The sequence below is a fragment of the Lottia gigantea genome (assembly GCF_000327385.1).
Source record: "Lottia gigantea unplaced genomic scaffold LOTGIsca_4, whole genome shotgun sequence".
Classification (NCBI taxonomy): Eukaryota; Metazoa; Mollusca; class Gastropoda; family Lottiidae; genus Lottia; species Lottia gigantea.
Genome location: NW_008709379.1, coordinates 5623339 through 5638897, shown reverse-complemented (window position 1 = coordinate 5638897; position 15559 = coordinate 5623339). Strand labels below are relative to the sequence as shown.

The 15559-nt window shown below is 30.0% G+C and overlaps 1 protein-coding gene across 1 annotated transcript in view; it reads right to left on the bottom strand.

Moving 5' to 3' along the window:
- The window catches only part of LOTGIDRAFT_228859 (hypothetical protein), a gene marked incomplete at both ends in the record, with an annotated part of 46484 nt that overhangs the window by 23332 nt on the left and 7593 nt on the right, over positions 1 to 15559 (bottom strand). The window contains 22 exons of the mRNA XM_009059890.1: positions 728 to 870; positions 1059 to 1136; positions 1428 to 1518; positions 3324 to 3495; positions 3829 to 3961; positions 4281 to 4404; positions 4664 to 4879; positions 5194 to 5360; positions 5656 to 5889; positions 6213 to 6309; positions 6844 to 6941; positions 7086 to 7206; positions 7475 to 7615; positions 7978 to 8216; positions 8549 to 8668; positions 9651 to 9815; positions 10647 to 10787; positions 11066 to 11217; positions 11608 to 11762; positions 14080 to 14220; positions 14478 to 14634; positions 15171 to 15384. Of these exons, the coding sequence (XP_009058138.1) occupies positions 728 to 870; positions 1059 to 1136; positions 1428 to 1518; positions 3324 to 3495; positions 3829 to 3961; positions 4281 to 4404; positions 4664 to 4879; positions 5194 to 5360; positions 5656 to 5889; positions 6213 to 6309; positions 6844 to 6941; positions 7086 to 7206; positions 7475 to 7615; positions 7978 to 8216; positions 8549 to 8668; positions 9651 to 9815; positions 10647 to 10787; positions 11066 to 11217; positions 11608 to 11762; positions 14080 to 14220; positions 14478 to 14634; positions 15171 to 15384 (3299 nt within the window). The remainder of the gene's footprint in view (positions 1 to 727; positions 871 to 1058; positions 1137 to 1427; positions 1519 to 3323; positions 3496 to 3828; positions 3962 to 4280; positions 4405 to 4663; positions 4880 to 5193; positions 5361 to 5655; positions 5890 to 6212; positions 6310 to 6843; positions 6942 to 7085; positions 7207 to 7474; positions 7616 to 7977; positions 8217 to 8548; positions 8669 to 9650; positions 9816 to 10646; positions 10788 to 11065; positions 11218 to 11607; positions 11763 to 14079; positions 14221 to 14477; positions 14635 to 15170; positions 15385 to 15559) is intronic.

Below are 15559 nucleotides of genomic sequence, written 5' to 3'. Positions count from 1 at the left end.
AATACAGGCACATGGTATTTTAGTCACAGTAATACGGGTATAGAGTATTTTAGTCTCAGTAATATTGGCACAAAGTATTTTAGTCACAGTAATATGGGCACAAGGTATTTTAGTCACAGTAACTTGGGCACACCGTATTTCAGTCACAGTAATACGGGCACATGGTATTTTAGTCATAGTAATATGAGCACAAGGTATTCTGGTCACAGTAATATGGGCACACAGTATTATGGTCATAGTAATACGGGCACATAGTATTTTAGTCACAGTAATATAGGCACAAGGTATTCTGGACACGGTATTATGGGCATATGGTATTTTAGTCACAGTAATATGGGCACAAGGTATTCTGGTCCAATAAATACGGGCACACAGTATTCTGGTTACAGTAATATGGGCATACAGTATTTTAGTCACAGTAATATGGGCACAAGGTATTGTAGTCACAGTAATACAGGCACAAGGTATTCTGGTCACAGTAATACGGCCACAAGGTATTCTGGTCACAGTAATTCAAGCACACCGTATTTCAGTCACAGTAATATAGGCACAAGGTATTCTGGACACGGTATTATGGGCATTTGGTATTTTAGTCACAGTAATACCTACATCCTTATTTAATTAATATCTGTGAATAATATTGAATATAGTCAATAAAGCAGGTAGGCTACTATAAAATTTCAAATCACGTGTCAACATTATATAATAGCAAAGAATTAAAACTTACGTGATAGCATTTTCAACATGAACAGCAGCTATACACACATTCTGTGGTGGTGGTAATAGACCTTCTATCATCATTTGTTTATATTCAGCTCTATTTTCATCTATCTGCCTTTGTATCAATTCATTCTTCTCTCTTTCTTCAATCTTAATACAAATTTAAAATGCATTCTGTACATGTGCTTAATAAATTTGGTTATGTCTAATATAAGCTTAATTTAGTTAGCAAAAGTGTTGTATCATGTAATTTTGGATGTTCTCTTTCTTATAATGATTTTTTAACATTAAAATTTTCTATTGTATTTAGAAAGACAAACTAGTTTGAAAAAACTCACTCTAACTTGAACAACAGCTGGGTTAGAACATCTATGTAGAGGATTCACTTTACTTTTACATTCAATAGGAATCATTACCTATAATAAACGAAATGATCCTATTTCAGTGTAGTAGATAATTTTCAAATAACTATAACTATCTTTTCACCCCTGATACAATTCAATTTTAATTTCTATAACTTTCTTAACATAGAAATGTAATCTATGTAATCTAAATTATGTTATGTGATATGGGTAACTGAAACACAATATTTTGCTAGAAATAAACATGCTTATTGCTTAAGACAAAAATCATGTCACCAAAAATCCAATACATTTTTGCATTTTAAAGTTCCTTTCCATTCAATAATCATTTATGAATTTGTTTACCTGTTTCCACTGATTAGAATATAATGATGGTAGTAAATCTATATAACTTAAATCTGCTCCACAATGTCTAGATATACGACTTGAAAACAAACTGAAAAATATAATAATTCAGTGGACCATTTACACTTCATATTCAAAAGATGTATAAGTTTTTCACTTGGCATGTTGTTTACAAATAGAAATATCATCATTTATTAAGTAATAAAGTTACTCACCTGGCATGTCGTTGAATAATAAAATATCACTATTCATTAAATAATAAAGTTACTCACCTGGCATGTTGTTTACAAATAGAAATATCATTATTTATTAAGTAAAAAAGTTACTCACCTGGCATGTCGTTGAATAATAGAAATATCATTATTTATTAAGTAAAAAAAATACTCACCTGTCATGTTGTTTAATAATAGAAATATCATTAATTATTAAGTAAAAAAGTTACTCACCTGTCATGTTGTTAAATAATAGAAATATCATTAATTATTAAGTAAAAAAGTTACTCACCTGGCATGTCGTTTAATAATAGAAATATCATTATTTATTAAGTAAAAACGTTACTCACCTGTCATGTTGTTTAATAATAGAAATATCATTAATTATTAAGTAAAAAAGTTACTCACCTGGCATGTCGTTTAATAATAGAAATATCATTATTTATTAAGTAAAACGGTTACTCACCTGCCATATTGTTTAATAATAGAAATATCATTATTTATTAAGTAATAAAGTTACTCATCTGCCATGTTGTTTAATAATAGAAATATCATTATTTATTAAGTAATAAAGTTACTCATCTGCCATATTGTTTAATAATAGAAATATCATTATTTATTAAGTAATAAAGTTACTCACCTGTCATGTTGTTTAATAATTGAAATATCATTATTTATTAAATAACAAAGTTACTCGCCTGCCATGTTGTTTAATAATAGAAATATCATTATTTATTAAGTAATAAAGTTACTCACCTGGTATGTTGTTTAATAATAGAAATATCATTATTTATTAAGTAATAAAGTTACTCACCTGCCATGTTGTTTAATAATAGAAATATCATTATTTATTAAGTAATAAAGTTACTCACCTGGCATGTTGTTTAATAATAGAAATATCATTATTTATTAAGTAAAAAAGTTACTCACCTGGCATGTTGTTTAATAATTGAAATATCAGTATTTATTAAGTAATAAAGTTACCCACCTGGCATGTTGTTTAATAATAGAAATATCATTACTTATTAAGTGATTAAGTTACTCACCTGGCTTGTTGTTTAATAATAGAAATATCATTATTTATTAAGTAAAAAAGTTACTCACCTGGCATTTTGTTTAATAATAGAAATATCATTAATTATTAAGTAACAAAGTTACTCACCTGGCATGTTGTTTAATAATAGAAATATCATTACTTATTGAGTAATTAAGTTACTCACCTGGCATGTTGTTTAATAATAGAAATATCATTATTTATTAAGTAACAAAGTTACTCACCTGCCATGTTGTTTAATAATAGAAATATCATTATTTATTAAGTAATAAAGTTACTCACCTGGTATGTTGTTTAATAATAGAAATATCATTATTTATTAAGTAATAAAGTTACTCACCTGGCATGTTGTTTAATAATAGAAATATCATTATTTATTAAGTAATAAAGTTACTCACCTGGCATGTTGTTTAATAATAGAAATATCATTAATTATTAAATAACAAAGTTACTCGCCTGCCATGTTGTTTAATAATAGAAATATCATTATTTATTAAGTAACAAGGTTACTCACCTGCCATGTTGTTTAATAATAGAAATATCATTATTTATTAAGTAACAAGGTTACTCACCTGCCATGTTGTTTAATAATAGAAATATCATTATTTATTAAGTAACAAGGTTACTCACCTGGCATGTTGTTTAATAATAGAAATATCAGCATTAATCAAATGCAATAAAGCTGATTTATCTTGTAATATTGTAATATCTATATCGGGAACAGTTGGATAAAGATTAACTAAACTAGGAGCAGGTTTAATACCATCTTCTTTTCTTAGATATTTTAATATTCTCTCTGTGGCTTAAAAATTTAATAAAACTTAAGGTATTGTTATTATTTATTTCTTGAAATAATTCATTTCAGGAAATGAGAGCTCAGTTAACCCTTTATTAACCTTTTTTTCTAATAAACTAGGTAATACATATTCATCAGGTCTAGTCAAATGCCTGCTGCAAATAGACACCAGTGACTCCAGAATAATCATTGCTTATATGAACTGATGCTGAGCTGTCATTATGACATATTGAAATGTTTCTCACATGAACAAATATAATAAAACCAATTTTTATGTCAGAAATCTGATTTATTTAGAGTTTTTGCGGCTGTTTACTACTAGATATATGTACAACCTACCATTTTGAGGCTGTTGTTGTGAGATAGTTGATGATCTCTGTTGTTTACAGATTAAATATTTCTTCCATTCATGACCTTGTATAGTAATATTATGATATACCTCATGTATATCTACAAACTCTAACCATGGATCCTACAATATTAGTTACAATATCTGTAGATCCATTTATTAATACATTTGTGAAGTTTACTGGATTAAGTTCTTGGAAGTGAAAAATATGTGACAAAATGGTTATTATGGTTTAAATTTAGATATCCCTTGATGTGCATAGTTAACTTAAGAAATTTTCTTTTGAAGTGCTCTATAAAATGACAGACTAAAACAGAATAAAATTATGATAAAAGTCTTTTTTAAAAAGATTCAGATGTTTCATAGATTAGAGAAATTTTTATTTTGCTAACTCTGACATTCTGATTGTTACAGATCTATGTTCAAGGTATATTTGACTAACCTGTATATTTTGAAAGAGTAATAACAATCTACTAGCATCATATTGAGGTGGTAAAGAAGGTAAATAAAGATTGGTATCGTGTAATCTTGGTTCTTCTAACCATAGTACCATAGTACTATATAATCTAAAGCAAAAAAACATGTCAAATATGAGAAACACTTTATAAAACATTTTTTGAAAATCTTTCAATGTATGAAATTATTATTCCCCATTTAAAGGAAAATTGGTCCCTAACAAAACTGTTCCAATTTCAAAATCATTGTTTTGTATTGTGTAAATACTTTTCTATTATGAAGCATAGTTTTTGCGGGATTTTGCAATTGTAAAATGACGGATTCATTTTTGAGAGTACATATAACAATTATAATAAATATTCAACTTACTTTGACAACTTTAATTTAAGTTCTATTTGTTGGGGAGTAAATATTTTGAGCGGAGGTTGATTGTCATCACTATCTGTTGGTGGAGCAATACTATCTTCTATATCTTTCTTCAATAATTCAATACTATCACTTAATCTTTTTCTCATCTTCTTCAACATTGGAGTATAACTTAAACTAGAGAAAAACCTTTCACCAACACTGGCTCTCTGAGGAACACTACAATGCACAAAATTAGGTAAATATTATTCATTGGATCTTCATTTTTGTTGTGTCAGTAATTCCATAAATTCACATCTCAATAAAATAAGCTTATAATCAAATTGGCATCAGTGACATTATATTCGGTAATTAAAAAAAAATATTTTTCCAAATTTTATATCAGATTTGAAAAGATTAAAAGAAACCGAGTCCTTCCTATACCTTAATATTGGCTATTATAGACAAGCATTCTGGTTTACAATACGGTAAATTCTGGCACTACTTAACTAACTTTTCGATCCAAACCAAATAAATTTGTTTAAATATCTCACCTTCGCTCTGAGGCATTCCTGCCAAGATATAATAAAAAGAACTGTTGCCATATCAATGGTAGTAATGTATGATCATAAGGTGTATCAATAGCTTGCTGTGCCCACCGATAGATATTTAATTTATTTATAGCAGGGGCTTGTTGTAATTTCAACTTGGCTATAGCAGTCTGAAATACAATAAAGAATAAATATCAATTCATAAAGACAAAAGATCTGTATTTTAAATATCTACTAATCACATTCAAAAATTTGCCTGAATGGTATAAAGAAACTTTCTCAAATATGGGAAATAAAGAAACATAGGTAAGAAATGACATATTTCAATATACCATACACTTAGTGCTGAAAGAGTAATATTCTCTGATAGACAATAAATTTGGTCCTTTCATTCTAAATTCTCAGCAACTGAAGTCACATGCTTATTTAGCCACTAAAGATGCTCTTATTAGAAATAAGGCTTACCCTCAAAGCCTGATCAACTGTAGACAGCTGGTTATTATATAATTCTTCCTGTAGAGCAGGCCAGATCAAAGACTGCACCTCATAGTTTTTCTCTACTAATAAGACAAGGTATGCTAGATATATAAACTCTGTATGCTTCTCTAATAATGAAGGTTGATAAATATAAACACCAGACGATATCCAACTGACCACAGACGACACCATACCTTGTTGATTGCTTTCTTTTAGAAATTTCTGAAAAAATAAAGACAATTTGTAAGTTTGACTCATGCATGCACATCTCTTACCTTTTTACTTAGAAGAACAGCTTTGAAGTTAATTCATAGAACTAGAATCATTCCCGATGCTAGCACCCAACCAAGAAATATCGACTAAAAAATATGTAACCAACAATTAATGTTCAATGCTGTTCTCTTGATGTTTCATAGTTTCTGTCAAGGAGATTATGGTATCATATCAAGTCCTAGTTTTAATTTACAATGATAGCACTATTTGGCTTTTTTTATGACTGATGGAAATTTTGTTTCAAAACGGCTAGTAAAAGTCATTGATAATACCTGGAAGCAGACTATTATAATATCTTGTATCTGTGGTAACAAACCTTCTATTGTAAATCCAATTTCTATTATCTTATCTAACACATAGCAACAATTCCTAAAAAAATATATCAACAATTCCTATAAAATATATCAACAATTATCATATAAATTATGTCAACAATTATTATATAAAATATATCAACAATTATAATATAAAATATATCAACAATTATAATATAAAATATATCAACAATTATTATATAAAATATATCAACAATTATTATATAAAATATATCAACAATTATAATATAAAATATATCAACAATTATTATATAAAATATATCAACAATTATAATATAAAATATATCAACAATTATTATATAAAATATATCAACAACTCCTTCAAAATATATCAACGATGTCTACAAAATATATTACAGATGCACTATTGAATGTATGTTAATAACAGCTTGGAAGTAAAGACAAACGTTCAAATACTTGTAAAATATTATGACTTATGCGATTAAAACTTAAGGAGAAAAATTATTGCTTTGCTGAACTTTTAAATTTCTGTGATGCTTTTTACTTTGAAAATTACAAATTAATTTAATATTTTATACATGTAATTTTTAATATAATCTATAGTTACCTGTCATTGTACCATTTATTGATTTTAGTAATAGCATGAACCCAGAACAATATCATTAGATTACATTGATATAATTCTCTTTTATTGTTAACATCATTCTATAATATAATAATATAAATATATCACACTGCTGCAATCTATAATCAGATTCTATCCTACACAGTCTAGGTATACCTAAAATTGCACATTGATACATATAACTAAGAAGGGAAAGAACTTTTTAAATAAATGTAAAAGCTGACCTGTATCATGTTGACAAACTGTGTTGTAACACTACCAGGAAAATCTGATATAATTACAGATTTAGCCATTTTATATAATGTTTCATCAGCCCATAAAGTTGACTGTAATATCTTAATAAATCTAAAATAAGACATCAAAAGTAATGATAAATAATACAATTTGTATATCCAACATTAACAAATGGTTTTAAATCTTGTCTTTTAGAATGATTCAAATGAATTAGCAGAATTGCTTGAGGGAAATCACATAAAAGTAAAGTCTATAAGGCATGTCTGTGAGACAATTTGGTATGAATAGTCCTAAAGTTTAGCTTGAATTTCAACTTTTACATTATTTGTTATATAGCGGTTCAAAGCTTAAATTCAAACTAATTTCAGTAAGGCCATACCTTTCATTATCAACTATATATGCTGGTGTAGAAAGAAAATATGGACACACAGAACTTAATACATGTATCACAGCACTAAACTGGTTAGCTGTGACTAATGATGCTAAAATATCCAGACCTTCACTGACAAATTCTGTTACACTGAAAAATATCACCATTAATTCAGTTATTAATTCTTCTAGTTCTGATCATATTAAGAATTTTTTTTTTGTCAAGTTTTGCTTTTTTCAAAAAAATGTTTTAGTAATATGATTATTGACAGGCCTTGATAAACTGGTGTACACAAAACTACACTTGAACAGTATTTCTGAAGTATTACACATATATACATCATATCATCATAGTAATGAAAACATATAATTATTATCAAGTCATTAGATGAGACACTGAAGGTTGCATCCATGATCTGCTCTTTTTAAATTCTTAACTGTCCAATGATCAGTGACATCATTATCACCAACACACATTGCACGACATAGAATTAGTGTATGATTTAAACTTACTTGTGAGTTCTGGTTGACATGAGCAGACCAAGATAACAAGCTATAGGATTTTTATGTTTTATTCCTTTAACAACAGGTAATAACCAATCCTCTGTATCTAGATTACATGGAATAAACTCTGATATCACACCAGTCATATTCATATTGTTAACATGTAGTTTTAAACGTAATGCTAAATCCCACGCCCAATTATTAAACTTCTGTTCTGCTGTTGCATTCTGTCTCACTGCTGAAGCAACCTGAAATATAGATCAAGCTTATTTCACGAATTTGTCAACTTATGCTTATCATGGTTTAGAATTTCCATAGATGTTTGTGTGTATCACCTCTGTACTTTTAAATCAACTATGTGATATTGTGCAATGGTTTGGAAGCAATATTCTATATGCACAAGTCCACTTATCAAATTTAGCTGATTTGCTAACATAACTAATAATGGAGTTTAATAAAATTCAAAATGGTAAATTATGTTAAAGTGTAAGATATATTCCGTACTTGAAATCACTTGCAAAAAATAATGTCCCTGGATTTAAGGCTATTACGCAATCAAAATAAAATGTAAGAAATATACCTGTCTTATACCCTCTCCTATCAACCAACTAGAATTTCTACTACTGATATATTTCCTATATACCTCTACTAATAACAATGCTATCTGTCTGTGTAATCTTAGTGGTAATATTGGACCATTCTGAAACAAGTATATAAGTATATCATTGTACACTATTTTCTAAAGTCAGAATTCCCACTGAATCACAAATGTACAATATGGTACCATTATAATAATTTTCCAACAATGTCCAGTCAGTGTTTGATCAATCATGAACACTAGCTATTGCATCACGGCCATAACAGTGCCACAGATCAAATAGAATGCAAAACGAAGTCTTGATTTCTAATAAGAAATAAAAGATAGCTTGCCAGGCAAGGTAACATACGCCCACTGGCAGCTGTCAGATATGATTAAACAGTCTTTAGTGACTACAGGGTTGCACAATATAGCTAATAGAGTGAAACGTCAAGTCAGACACGATATTTCAGTGAAATATTATCCGATCATCGCGAAAATCGATAGGGATCATCTTCATAATGACATTGACATACAAAATAAAAATCAAAAGAATCTGTAAACAATTGTAGCCTGTAGAGTGAGCACGAGTTGCACAATATAGTTAATAGAGTAAAACGTCAGGTCAGACACGATATTTCGGTGCAAAATTATCCGATCATCATGAAAATCGATAGATCATCATGAAAATCAATAGGGATCATCTTCATAACGACATAGACATACAAAATAAAAATCAAAAGAATCTGTAAAGAATTGTAGCCTGTAGAGTGAGCACGAGTTGCACAATATAGCTAATAGAGAAAAACGTCAAGTCAGACACGATATTTCGGTGAAAAATTATCCGATCATCACGAAAATCAATAGGGATCATCTTCATAACAACATTGACATACAAAATAAAAATCAAAAGAATCCATAAAGAACTGTAGCCTGTAGAGTGAGCACGAGCCAAATGTGAACGGACGGACGGACGGACCGACGGGGTGATTACAATATACGCCCCTCTTACGTGTGGGCGTATAAAAAGAACAGGAATATGTTGTCCTGATATTATGCACTGAATTGAATTGAAGTCTCTAACAAAATATCTTCTTATACTTACTTGTTGGTCAATATCCCAGTTAAAATAGGATAATATTAACCGTGATAACTGGTTCTCATGTGTATGAAGATCACAATTTAATAACCATTGTCTTAATATTAATAAATCAGGATCAGTTGGTATGCAGTTGTGTAATGGTAATTCACGAAATAAAAATATAGACATCTATAAATACAAAATAGAAATATATAATTGATTCTAATATCAACAAATCAGATAAATTGCCAGACAAGGTAACATTCTCCCACCGGCAGCTTTGATTTTAAATAAAAATATTTGGCAGAACAGTAACAATTACCAGTATGAAATATTCAACCTTCAGTCATACACTTCTTTTGAACTTTTTGAGGCGATACTGAGTTTCATCCACATCTGTCAAGTGTCTTCTAGAGTGTGTACAGGCTAAAACTTGAACGCGTTTTTAAGAACAATGACAAAAACTCATACTAACTTTTCTTCTGATTTTCAATAGGGTTCATCCTTGGGTGATTACAAACACTCACACTACGTTTCGTCAAAATCTGTCAAGAATTGGACTTTGTAGAGTGTTTACGAGCAATTGTGGACAAATGGACGGACAGACGTGGGTGATGACAATATACGCCCCCTATTTCATGTGGATGTATAAAAGTAATAATACAGTTATCTTAATTCTCTAAATCAGGATCAGTTCATACACAGCTATGCCATCTTTATTAAAAAATAAATAATAATAGTTATCTTAATGCTGTAAATCAGGATCAGTTGGTATAAAGATATATAATGGTAATTTACGAAATACAAATATAGACATCTGTAAATACACATTTATTTTTCAAGGGAATGTGCAGTTCAAGTCCCAGACATATCCTTTGTGTGAAATGCGTAAATTGACATTAGTACGTGACAGTGCAGTTCTTTTATTTTTTGCCCAGCAGACACCTGTACCTGTGAAATCTAACCTCTGAAATGTTATTATGTACTTGAATAAAAGAATGAAGTATATATCGTACTTACTGTACCAATCTGTTTTATATTACTCTGTACAGCATGTAATATAACAGAGAAAGTATAGGGATGTTTATCTATAATAACAGCTATTAATTCACGTCCTACTTTAGAACAGAATTCTCTAGTATGATCACATATATAAGCAATCTGCAAACAGAACAGGTCAATTAGATAGAACAGTATATCTATAGGATCTACAAATAAAATGGACATCAAGACATTCATGATCGACTACAATGTATTTCTACAATGTGATTCTTTACAATATACATAGTTCATTTTGTGTATTTGATTGGAAGATCAATATGTCATTTACTTGCTAATGTTGAGAAAATGATGCAAGTAGATTTTAATTTTGATGTTGAACTGCAGATTGCATCTTGATTATTTCCCATTATGCAGATATATAAATACATGTAACATACCTCAAATACTTCCAAAGTAATAGCTTGTATAAAGTCTATTTCAGTGGTAGGTCTACTTTCAGCCATATTAGCAAAAGTTGATAGTAAATAGATAGTTTCTGATGATTGTAAATTAACAAGATTATCTATCAGTTGATTTCTACTGTCACAATCTATAAATACATGTAAAAATATTCTGAAGTTATAGAAATCTCTTACAACCATTTCAAGATTATAAATAATAATAATGTATTTTTCAATATAATTATGTATCAATTTAAAAGAGTTTACAAGCAAGTCATATTTTCAAAGTGGGAATAGAGAATTTTATGATTCTAGAAACATGTCTTGCTGACTGAAAACTTTCACAAAAACATTCTTAAAACATATATAATTATAATATATCGATAGTTCAAAGGTAATGTCTGCTGATAAAATTGATTTGTTGCGTGAAAGATCCTCTAAACTTGGAAATTGAGCACTAATACTTCCTCATTGATTTAAACAGTAGCAGAAGATTAGGACGTTTCGATATGATTATCATTTAAATAATTTCAACTTACCTTTAAGATATGTCTTACATTCTTCAACTGATGGTATACAATCTAAATCTAACTCATGACCTTGACCTTGATGCAGTATCCATAATAACTGCCACATACAATCTGATGATACACATGTGAAGGGCATGTTTGTCATGAATTGCCAGGAGCCAAGCCTAAAAATAGAAGAAAATCTTTAGATCAATACCAGAGAAAAATAATAAAGATCTCAAACACAAATGCAGAAGTAAATTTCCAGAAAATATGCATAAAAGATACATAAAAGCACATATACCGGAATATGTCCTGCTTTTCTAGTTCACTTAAATATTTTTTACTTCAAATTGAAGTAAGGGATACGCCCCTCATATTGCCCATTCTCTGGCTTAATAGACAGTTTGAGTGCTCTATCTTACTTAAATAATAGCCCAACTAAGTTAAAATAATTGTAATCAACACAACTCATTGGCTGATTAAAAGTTAAGGGAGTTCAGATTGTGATCTAAACCGTGGCACACATACTATAGGATACAGGTGTAAAGTCTACAAACAATGTCTTCATCAAGTGAAAACTATATTTTTTTAACACAGTCAACCTACAGGAATTCATCCGAGGATAATCCAATAGATAATATTGTACAAAATTCGTCAAATATGGAGTATGAACATCCTGATCTTCAGATACGGACAGACCTTTTTTCGGAAATATAAACAGGAGAAAAACAAGAACAATGTGTTGGCGAAATTGAAAATAAGGATATATTGACCGCAAATACTACCACATCAAGGTTTGGCAAACCTTTGCAAAAAGCTGACATAGGTGCAATCGTTAGCAAAGGACTTTCAGAGAAAACAGAAATAAAAACACAGTGGGCTATCAGATTATTCCATTCATGGTACAAGCACCGTGACCAATCTCGAAATGACATTAATCTGTTGGAATTAAGCAAGCCTGATTTAAACCACTACCTTACATATTTTGTAGCAGAAGTACGAAACGAGAAGGGTGGCGAATATAATCCGAATACCTTGTATGAATTAATAATAGCAATACAACATCATCTTCGAAAAATGGACTATTTATGAGCCTGTTGGATGACAAAGAATTCAGTGAAATGAGAAAAGTGCTTAATGGGAAGATGAAGGAACTGTCGAGGCAGGGTATAGGAATCAATCGAAAACAAGCTGATATAATAACTATGAATCAAGAAGATGAGCTGTGGGAAAGAGGTTTCCTTGGGACTGATACACCTCAAAAGCTGTTAGATACCCTATTGCAACAATTGAGGGCAGACAGTGAGCATAGAGACTTGAGAGTTGGTCAAAACTCTCAAATTGAAGAAAAAGTTGATGAAGAAGGCAGGAAATATTTGGTATATACTGAAGATGTATCTAAAACAAACAGAGGGGGTTTAAAACACAGGAAAGTTTCTCCAAAAACAACCAGAGCACATGAAGATACTTCTAAACCAGAAAGATGCTCTGTAATGCTGTACCAAAAATATCTATCTATATATGTCGCCTAATATCAAACAGAATCATCTCCGTTGCAAAACGTAACATTTACCTTTAGCCGATGCCGCGTTTTTTCACAAATATAACACAAGCATTATAAATAATGTGCATAAAATAATTTTTTATATAAAATTGTCGCATTTTGATTTTTCAGACCGAAGAATGGTAAATGTCAGGCACTGTACCTAAGACCAAGAAAATATACTACATCTGATGTATGGTACTGCGATATACCAGTAGGTGTCCATTTGCTTCAAAAAACTATCAAATCAATGTGTGAGAGAGCAGGCTTCTATACAAATTATTCTCTGAGGTCAACGGCAGTTACCCGCATGTATGGACATAATTGCGATGAACAATTAATTGTTGAAAAGACAGACCATAGATCAAACGCTGTCTGTTTCTACAAAAGAACAAGTGGTGAGCAACAAGCAGTGGTTAGTTCTATTTTACAAGCTTCAATTCCGTCCCAAAAAATCCAAAACTGATTTCATTAAAAGGCCTAGTAAATTGCAAACAAGAGAAAGTAATATCTCTGACTCGGCTTGAAGTAACTGCAGTTTCAACTTTGAAGCAAAAGACTTCTCCTTCCAATTGAAATTTTAATTATTTGTGAATACTGTAAATATGTTTTGTATGCTTGTTTCATGTAAATCCAACATTTCATATTCTGTTTATTTTATTCATCAAATTTGAAAGTTATACCAAAAAAATGTCCAAAAAAACTAACAAATAATGGACACTTTTTGAAAATAATGGACCCTTTGTTGAAAATAATGGACAGTTAGTGAACAGTTTTTACCAAATAATGAACAGTTAGTGCGTATTACTAACAACACTCATACATTATACTAGATAATGGATGAATAGAACAAAGGATGACGTCATAGCTATTATTTACGTTTGCAGGTTGTACATTGAATAAACAATTTATTGAATGTTGTTAATGACAAAAAGAAATGATTTCTAATTCCTTACCTCTCAGCAGCTAATATACAGTAAGTAGCTCTCATAAAAAACTGATCAAATTCACTCTGTAATCTATTTATTGATAGGGCTGGTTGTAATATTAATGTTTTATAATTATACCAATGATCTGATACTAAAGCTACTGTTTCTCTACAAAATAAGACCAGAAATAGTTCCAATCATACTAAACATTAGGTATTGTTGAAAACAACATATCCAATATGACTGTCCTCTGACTATCTGCAGATACAGATAGTTTGAGATTGAAATTTCAAATCAAAACAATGAAGTTGTGCAAAAAAAAGTGGAAAGTATTTTTCTTGTTCACATTAAAAAATTCTTTACAATTTGTCCAATCTTGTTTTTAAATTATAAAATAAATGCAGAACTGCATCTGAAAATCTAACCTGATCATTTTACCAATACGTTTATTTAATTGTCTGTATCTCGACATACAGTACGTCTGTAAACCACGGCCTAATAAATCTATCCAACATGTTGTAAAGGCAAATATCTTTAATAATACACTCTCATTGGTTTCATGTATACTATATTGCACCGAACCTATAAATATATATAAATATATAAACAATGCAATAATATAAAAATATATCTAAAACCATACTAAAACTATCAATTTTAATCTTATAAATATAACCAAATACTTAAGATGATACTTACCAAAACTATCAGCTCTAACATGATACTTACTAAAACTATCAGCTCTAACATGACACTTACTAAAACTATCAGTTCTAACCAGAAACTTACCAAAACTACCCGCTCTAACACGATACTTACCAAAACTATCAGCTCTAACACGATACTTACTAAAACTATCAGTTCTCACCAGAAACTTACCAAATCTAGCAGCTCTAACACGATACTTACTAAAACTAGCAGCTCTAACACGATACTTACTAAACTATCAGCTCTAACATGATACTTACTAAAACTATCAGTTCTCACCAGAAACTTACCAAAACTATCAGTTCTAACATGATACTTACTAAAACTATCAGCTCTAACATGACACTTACTAAAACTATCAGTTCTAACCAGAAACTTACCAAAACTACCCGCCCTAACACGATACTTACCAAAACTATCAGCTCTAACACGATACTTACTAAAACTATAAGTTCTCACCAGAAACATACCAAAACTACCAGCTCTAACACGATACTTACTAAAACTATCAGCTCTAACACGATACTTACTAAAACTATCAGTTCTAACCAGAAACTTACCAAAACTACCAGCTCTAACACGATACTTACCAAAACTATCAGCTCTAACACGATACTTACTAAACTATCAGCTCTAACATGATACTTACTAAAACTATCAGTTCTCACCAGAAACTTACCAAAACTATCAGTTCTAACATGATACTTACCAAAACTATCAGTTCTAACCAGAAACTTACCAAAACTACCAGCTCTAACACGATACTTACTAAAACTATCAGCTCTAACACGATACTACT